At 44.0% G+C, this 9,640-nt stretch overlaps 1 protein-coding gene across 1 annotated transcript in view; it reads left to right on the forward strand.

Annotated features, from left to right (window-relative positions):
* Nucleotides 1-3,006, forward strand: part of LOC126285188 (translation initiation factor IF-2-like) — a 63,712-nt gene extending 60,706 nt beyond the window's left edge. The window contains exon 3 of the mRNA XM_049984495.1: nt 2,945-3,006. Coding sequence (XP_049840452.1) covers nt 2,945-3,006 — 62 coding nt within the window. The remainder of the gene's footprint in view (nt 1-2,944) is intronic.
* Nucleotides 3,007-9,640: the final 6,634 nt, after the last annotated feature.

Below are 9,640 nucleotides of genomic sequence, written 5' to 3' on the forward strand. Positions count from 1 at the left end.
AGAAAAAATGTCTTTAAGAGTCGAACAGCAAACGGGTTTGAATTGATTAGATTTATTGTTCATTTAGATGCATGTTGCCTTACATTTCATAACAGATAGTTCATTTTACTGCTTCTCAAGTAGATTACAAAACATATCGGTATTGCAAACAGTGATTATTGTTTTCAGCAATTACACTGGAAGCAATAATAAATTAAAAACACATTAGACACTGAAATAAAAAAACAACAAATATTCAAATGTTAAGGACATGTGTTAATGGATAATAGGAAAGACTTGAATAGAAAGAGAGGGAGAAATGTTACCATATCTCAGCCAGCCTGACCTGAAAGCCTTGGAACTACTCAGAGCCTTGCAGTCTCGGTTCGCTACAGTTTAATGTATGTATTAATATTTCTAAACACTACTTCCAAAAACCTTGTGATTACTATTTTGTTTTTGTAAACAAAAAAAGGACAGCAATGTGGTTCTATTCGGGTTCCATTTTTACCAACTGACATACGGAACATGAAAACTGGAAGAAAAGAAACTGTTATAACCGAGGCCAAATACCGAAAAATGGCGGTTGTTCAGAACTTAAATACAGGTATCGGGTTAAGCCGGTAGCGTTTACCCATTCCTACTACGGAGGTGCTGCGAAGGTGCAGGATAATATCTACGTGAAACATAATACACTGAAGCGCCAAAGAAACTAGTACAGACATGCGTACTAAAATACACAGGTATGTAAACAGGCAGAATACGGCGCTCCCGTCGGCAACGCGTATATAATTGTTCAAATGCGTGTGAATTCCTAAGGGACCAAACTGCTGAGATCATCGGTCCCTAGACTTACATAGTATGGGTCTGAGCACTATGGGACTTAACATCTGAGGTCATCAGTCCCCTAGAACTTAGAACTACTTAAACCTAACTAACCTAAGAACATCACACACATCCATGCCCGAGGCAGGATTCCAACCTGCGACCGTAGCTGTCGCGCGGTTCCAGACTGGAGCGCCTAGGACCGCTCGCCCAATCCGGCCGGCAGACTTACACAGTAATTAAACTGATTTAAACTAACTTATGCTAAGAACAACACACACAACCCATGCCCGAGGAAGGACTCGAACCTCCGGCGGGAGTGGCCACGCAGTCCGTGACATGGTGCCTCAACCACTCGGCCATACCGCGTGGCCAACGCCAGTATAAGATAACAAGTGTTTGGTGTAGTTGTTACATCGGTTACTGCTGCTACAACGGCAGGTTATCAAGATTTAAATGAGTTTGAACGTTGTATTATAGTCGGCGCACGAGCGATGGGACACAGCATCTCCGAGGTAACGATGAAGTGGGGATTTTGCCGTACGATTATTTGATAAGTGTAGCGTGAATATCAAAAATACGGTAAAACATCAAATCTCCAACATCGGTGCGGCTGGAAAAAGAACGTGACCAACGACGACTGAAGTGAATCGTTCAAGGTGACAGAACTGCGAAACTTCCGCGATTTGCTGCAGATTTCAATGATGGCCCATCAACAGGTGTGAGCGTGCAAACCATTCAACGAAACATCACCGGTATGGTGCTTCGGAGTCGAACAGCCACTCGTGTGCCCTTGATGACTGCACGACACAAAGCTTTACTCCTCGTCGTCAACACCGGCAATGGACTTTTGATGACTGGAAACATGTTGTAGCGAATGGACGTGTACGTGTATGGCGACAACCTCATGCATCCATGGACCCTGCATGTCATTAGGGTACTGTTCAGGCTGGTGGAGGCTGTGTAATGGTGTGGGGCATCTGCAGTTGGAGTGATGTAGGACCCCCGTACATCTAGAAACGACTCTGACAGGTAAAAAGTATGTAAGTGTCCTGTCTGATCACGTGCATTCATTTATGTCCTTTGAGCATTCCGACGGACTAGCACAATTCGAGCAGGACAGTGCGACAACCCGCACGTCCAAGATTACTACAGAGTGGCTCCAGGAACACTCTTCTGACTTTAAACACTTTCGCTGGCCACCAGACTCCTCAGACATTAACGTTATTGAGCATATCTGGGATGCGTTGCAACGTGCTGGTCAGAAGAAGCATCCACCCCCGCCCCCCTATTCTTACGGATTTATGGAGAGCCCTGGAGGATTCAAGATGTCAATTCCCTCCAGCACTACTTCAGACATTTGTCGATTCCATCCCACGTCGTGTTACGGCTCTTCTGCGTGCTCTGGAGGACCCCACACGATATTAGGCAGGTGTACCAGTTTCTCTGACTCTTCAGTGCAATTTCAATAAACAATGTTTGGAATGTTTCAGATGTTTTGGTAGATGCCCCTGTGTGTCCTCGATCAGTCCCTGTACGGGTGCAAGCGACTAGGCGACTGTAACTAGGCCCTAAATTTTGAAGTTACCCCCGGGTAATGGTTCAGCCTAAAACGGCCCCATATAAAGTTACGGGTACGTGTTACGAGAATGCGACACCTGCTTCCGCGTGCGACTCGAAACTTACTGCCGCGAGTCAACCGCACGTGAGGTCGCGGTAAGAGGCAAAACAGGCGAGAGCAGTGACCGCGCCCGGGCCATTCCGGCGCTCGTTCCGTATGCGGAGGGCGGTCGCACGACTGAATGCCGCCGCGGAACACAAAAGTGTCCTACGGCGTCGCGTCGCTGCGAACTGCGGCGCTGCACGAGAGGCCAGGCTGCCCCGCCTTGCCCCTCGGGCGGCCATAGTAGTATTTCACCTCACGAATTCCCCCGTATACACAAAGCGGCGAATGCGCGCGCGGGTAGGCCGTTGCGGCAGGGAAGAACAACGAATTTCCTCAAAGCGTGCAGCTGGTTTGACAGTAATCTGTGGCGGCGGATCTGCGGGCACGCGGCCATAAAATTTAACTAGGCCCGCCGTGACGGATGCTCGCCGGCCTCCAGGGCGCCCTCACTGCAATATGCGGCCTTTATTGCAGGGCCACCCCCGCGCTGGGGCGGCCGCTCCTTGCCGACGACCGCCGCCCCCGCTCCACTTTAAACTCCTCCGATCACCGCCACGAGACAACTGTGCGTCGCTTCGCACCCTCGCCCAGTAATCCAATCGAGAACCTTCTCCCCAGGTTTCTCCTGGTAACACACGAGAAGTGCACGCCACCTCGCTACCAGCAAACCACAAGAAATCCTTATTGTGGAAACCCAGTTACAAACATATTTCGCTGGATGTGCAAATTTCTCAGGATCTTTGCTTACAGTTACACCTTGGAAACCACTGTAAAGTGTGTTATGTGGGACATTAATAGCACCATTCAACGTTCCTTGTCTTACTCTCATCGAGTATGGAGCGAGAGAAAATTGACTATCTCTGTCTCTGTATGTACCCCTCTCTCATTTGACACTAACTCTTACCCCACAGTTTCGCCCAAGTATGTCTGCGACATATACATTGAACGCTCCTCTTTCTCTCTGTGTCCACCTCTTCATCCCTCTGTCTGTGCACCTCATCCTCCTACCTCTATCCTTCAATCTCCTCCTCTCCTTCTCCTTCATATGCTCCTCCCTCTTTCTTTCATTTTCACCGCCTCCCTCTGACCATATCCTCCGCCCCCTTTTCTTTCCATCTCTGTCTCCCCCATTTTACACCTGACCACTACCCCTCTACATCTTCCACTGGCCTCATGCATCTCTGCCTCCTCCCCTTTCTCAATCCATTTCCTCTTTCCCCTCGCTCTCTCTCCTCTATCCTTCTCAACATATCCATGGCCAGTCTCATCGACATGTGCAGCTCCTGCAGTACAGTTCCATAGATCAGGCCAATACCACACCCACAACATGTCTGTCACAGGCTTGAAAATCATTTATTGGCCCCTGATACAAAGCAGGTTGTTGAAGCAGGCCGATCCTACTCCAACACAACACACCTGTGAGTCATGGCAGTGTACATGTCAGGGAGCAGAAAAAGGTTTATGCCACTGACATGTAGGCCTGCCCAGCAAAGCAGATTGATTTGGCAGGCTGATACTATTCCTACACAACATGCCTGTTAAGCAGGGCAGTCTATACACCAGAGGTTAAGAAAAACATGTTTCTTCCTTATCTGCACTCCTATTGGAGCAAAACAGTTATAAACTCAACAGTATTGGTACTTGTGAGGCCTGCTGTTTCTGTGCTACATTTGGTTGAAATCTACCTAAGACTTTGTGAGACGATCCTGGACACACACACACACACACACACACACACACACACACACACACACACACATTTTGTTTACATGTATAACAGATATGTACAATTGGTAGGCTATATCTGCGACCATTTAAATGAAAAAGATAACATAACTAGTCACCAAACCTCAAGATTTTACCCAAACAGTATTCTGGAGGTCTGCTCCCTCATTTTGTGGGCCTTCCAATGTTTACCTCATGCGTTTTACCCCTAGACAACCGACATTGTGGAAATATAGTTTTGAGTTTTGGACGCTTTTCGAGAATTATTAATCCACTACTAATTAATTACTAACCCACTAAACGCATTCAGTAAACAAAATGATAAACTTATATTATTCTAGATATATCGACACTATTGATTGTCTGGGAGCAATAGACCTGAGGTAAACACCGGAAGTGCCACCTAATGAGGGAGATGGGCCTCGAAAATCGGCGTAATAAAAACCTTAATATTTAGTAACTGCTTATGTTTTGTTTCTTATGTGCATTCTAATCTCATAACACTTATGAATTAAAATATAGTAAACCCACATTTATAGCAATGGTAGACCTAGAGAAAGCTCTTGAGGGTATTGTCTGGAATATAGTCTTCGAAATTCTGAAGATAGCAAAGGTAAAATACAGGGAGCGAATAGTTATCTCCAAACTAGATTGTAATTGTAAGGATTGCAGGAGATGGAAGGGATGTAGCAGTTGAGATATGCCTGAGACAAGGCTGCAGTGTCTGCTCAGTGTTGTTCTATCTGTAGGCTGAGCAAGCAATAAAAGACGCCAAGCAGAAATTTCCAAAGAGAATTGAATTTCAGAGAGAGATAATAAAACCTTTGCGGTTTGCCGATGACATTGTAAAACTGTCAGAGAAGCCAAATGACTTGAAAGGAGAGTTGAACGCAATTGATGATATCTTGAGAGATGAACACAACAAAACTAAAACAACGGTAGTCGAACTGCATCAGGCTATGCTGATGTAATTGGATTAGGAAATGAGGCATTAAAATCAGTCTGGTATACTGTGCTATTTGGACAACAAAGTAACCAAGGACAGCAGAAGTGGTGAGAATACTTAATTCTGCTTGGAAATAGGAAGAAATACGTTTCTGGAAACATAAATTTTCTAACATTGAGTATAAATTTAATATATTTGTTTTCTTTTTACTGGAAGTATTTGTATAAGACGTAGCCTTCTAGAGAAATGAAACGTGAGCGATAAAGAGTTCAGAGAAGAAAACAGATGCATTCGAAATATGGTGTTGCAGAAGAATGTTGAAGATTAGATAGGTAGATCGAACGTATTAGGAGGAGTTGTTCAATCGAACAGAGGAAAAAGAAGTTTTTGGCACAACGTCATTAAAAGAAGGGAATTCAAAGCTTAAGTGAAGTGAGCAAGATGATATAGATGCAGGTGCAGAAGTTATGCAGAGGGTTACAGAGGATAAAGTAGCGTGGGGAGCAGCATCATACCAGTCTTTGGACTAAACACTACAATAACAACAATGTTTATGCTAGGTACATGAGGCAGCAAAATTGCTGTATGTCCTACATCGAATACTGCGGTATGCTGGGCTCTTGCCCCTTCTTTGTTGTTGTTGTGGTCTTCAGTTCGAAAACTGGTTTGATGCTGCTGTCCATACTACTCTATCCTATGGGAGCCTCTTCACCTCAGAAGAATTGCTGCAATCTACATCCTTCTGAATCTGCTTACTGTATTCGTCTCTTTGTCTCCCTTTACGACTTCTACCCCCCCCCCCCCCCTCCCACACGCCCTCGCCCCCCCCCCCCACTCCTACCCACAGTACTAAACTTGTGATCCCTTGATGTCTCATAATGTGTCCTATCAACCGATCCCTTCTCTTGGTCAAGTTGTGCCACAAATTTCTTGTCTCCAAAATTTTACTCAGTACCTCGTCATTAGTTACGTGACCTACCCATCAAATCTTCACATTCTTCCGTAGCATCACATTTGAAAACTTCTATTCACTTTTTGTCTAAATTCTTTATCGTTTATTTTTCACATCCATACATGGCTTCACTGCAGACAAATACTTTCAGAAAAGACTTCCTAATTCTTAAATTTATATTCTATGTTAACAAATATCTCTTCCTCAGAAATGATTTTCTTGCCATTACCAGTTTACATTTTATACCCTCTCTACTTCGATCTTCATCAGTTATTTTGCTGCCCACATAGCAAAATACATAAACTACTTTAAGTTTCCTAATCTACTCGTAATTCCATTAACATCGACTGATTTAATTCGACTACATTCCATTATATTTGTTTTGCTTCTATTGATTTTTATCTTATATCCTCCTTTCAAGACAATGTCTATTCTGTTCATCTGCTCTTCCAAGACCTATGCTGTCTCTGACAGAATTACAATGTTTTACTTGTTTTACCTGAATTTTAATTCCTACTCCAAATATTTCTTTGGTATCCTTTACTGCTTGTTCAATTTACATTCGGGATAAGCTACAAACCCGTTCTGTCCTCTTCATGACGACTGCTTCCCTTTTATGCTCATCGACTCTTGTAACTCCTATCTCGTTTCTGTAGGAGTTGCAAATAGCCCTTCACTGCCTGTATTTTACCCATGCTAGTTTTAGGATTTCGAAGAGAGTACTACAGTCGACATTGTCATAACCTTTCTGTAAGTCAACAAATGCTATAAACATAGGTCTATCTTTCCTCAAGCTATCTAATAAATCGTAGGGTCAGTATCGCCTCGTGTGTCCCTATTTTTCTACCAGTTTTTCCACCCTTTTTCAAAGAATATTGTTAGTTTTTGCAGTCATGACTTATTAACCTGATAGTTTAGTAATTTTCACACCTGTCGGCACCTGCCTTCTTTGGAAAGTACAAGCCTATGTCATCTGTCTCATACATGTTGCACACCAGATGGAAAAATTTCGTCATGGCTGGTTCCCCTAACGCTGTCAGTAGTTCTGAGGGAATATCGTCTATTCCCAGGGCCTTGTGTCGACTTAAATCATTCAGAACTCCGTCATATTCTTCTCACAGTATCATATCTCCATCTCATCTTCATTTATATATACTTTTCTTTCTATAATATAACTTCATACCACATTCAAATGGTACAATAACAGAGTATGACACGGTGATCGGTTGGTCCCGATTGGCTCATCTCGACCAGAGGGCAGCGCTTCGCTGTCCTGTAACATTAAATCTCAAACGCTACAGTTCTCTCATTTTCCAGTTTTATTCCAGGTGAACATTCTCAGAAATTTTTTCCTCAAACTATCAGCTGCATTTGATACTAGAAGGCTTATTACAGTGGAGAATGCTGTTTTTTCTTGTGCCATTTCGCTTCAAATTGGCAATTCCTTAGCCGAATCATGGGTACTTGTAAGCACCTTTTGAACCAAGACTTCTGTTGACAGTAACATGTAGTAGTTGTTTTTTAACATCCGGCAGTTTGTAAAACGATTAAACTTCTCTTTCTAAGGGGCAGTGGTACCATTCGCAAGAAAAACTTATGAGACATGTGAACCCATCGCTGATTGTCGGTCAGTATTATTTCGTATTGCCATCTATCAGTTTTTGGCGAAATATTATACTTAGCAGCAGGGGATGCGTTATAGGTTTGCCTTGAGCATCAGGCTTGTAAAGTATGTGTTTGTGTACCGACATGTGCAACGGAAATGGCTGTGTCTTGTCGTAAGGAAGCTATGGATTTCACGTGGAATATTGTGACAGCAAAGGGAACAGTATGTAGAATCATAAGAATGGTACAGATATTCCTGTTTCCAGAATCACAGCCATCAGTAGGGCCTATTTCTGATACTTCGCTCATTGTTGAATGTCGTTCAACTGAGACCACAATCGTAGCATTTAATTGTAAGTATAGCGATCAAATATGTATGTGGCCGATCTCGTAGGACGATTTTGTCTATGCGTACTTGGTGCAGCGGCGGCGGTGGCCTGTGGCGAGAACGATTCACGTTTACAGCTAACGGCAGGAGCCGCCCGAATGAAGAGGCTGGTCGGGATGCAGGAATGTAGCTGTCTTAACCATTTCGTCCTCTAGACGGCCGAGTAGCGGACTAATACTTAGTAAGTGTTGGACAGCTTTCGTGATCGCTTCGAAATTTGAGAAGGTTCAATATGGATATGTGTTTACGCTGGACCATTATTCCCTCCCATGTAAATTGTCTGATTGACTGCTTCTTCACATTTCTCATCTTCATTTAGTAAAGGGAGACAAAGAGACGAATACAGTAAGCAGATTCAGAAGGATGTAGGTTGCAGCAATTCTTCTGAGGTGAAGAGGCTCCCATAGGATAGAGTAGTATGGACAGCAGCATCAAACCAGTTTTCGAACTGAAGACCACAACAACAACAAAGAAGGGGCAAGAGCTCAGCATACCGCACTCCCGAAAGTTGTCTTCTTTGTTGTGCTTGGCGCATATACTACTCTATCAAGTAACTCTTCAATTGGCTTCACGAGGCTGAGCGCACTCCATACCAAGCCACCCACTATGGAAAATTCCCTGTCAGTACCGGAAATCGAACCAGGTTCCTGCGCATAGCAGCTAAACAGGATGATTATTGAACTACAGAGGGGAACAACGCTTCAGAAAGGGGCCTAAAATCAAGTGTATTGATAAGGTCAGAAATGTGGATATTCTCCGAACAATCGGCAAGAAAAAGAATAGAAGATAGAGATTGTTGTGCGCCAAACGAACAATTGAAGATGTTGGGTTATGTGCTTTTGTCAGTTGAAGTGTTTGACACACAAGAGGACCTGGTGGGCTGTATCAAACCAGGTGAAACATTGAGCAATATAGCCATTAACCTATAAACTACAGTACGGAAGTAAATACATAACGGAAAAATACCTAGGCCAAAGTTATGGTTCAAATGACTCTGAGCACTATGGGCTTAAAATATGAGGTCAGGAGCCCCTAGAACTTAGAGCTACTTAAACCTAACTAACCTAAGGACATCATACATATCCATGCCCGAGGCGGGACTCGAACCTGCGACGGTAACAGTCGCGCGGTTCCGGACTGAAGCGCCTAGAAACGCTCGGCCACCGCGGCCGGCGCCAAAGCTATGCTTACGATGATGTTCCATTGTTTGGTCTTACCATTGCACGGTTTGTCAGATGTGCTTCTTCGCTACGCGGATGACGTGAATGACTGTTTGTTCAACATAATACAGTGCGACGTTGTTCAGTTGCAAGGGGCAATGGGACGTGAGAAGTTGGATGTCCGAGACAGATCAACAGCAACTACGTCTGTGTTCCCCAACTAGCTGCGGTCACATTTACAATTCATCGCACTTTGGTACCGCTTGGTGATTTCAGACTGCATGCTGGCTGGTATTATTCGACTAATATACTGGACATCATTACTACTCCAGCCACAATAATTTGAACTGTTTATATCTGAGTAGAGTGTGAGCTCGTCGAAGTGATTGTCTTT

This window comes from Schistocerca gregaria, chromosome 8 (assembly GCF_023897955.1).
Source record: "Schistocerca gregaria isolate iqSchGreg1 chromosome 8, iqSchGreg1.2, whole genome shotgun sequence".
Classification (NCBI taxonomy): domain Eukaryota; kingdom Metazoa; phylum Arthropoda; class Insecta; order Orthoptera; family Acrididae; genus Schistocerca; species Schistocerca gregaria.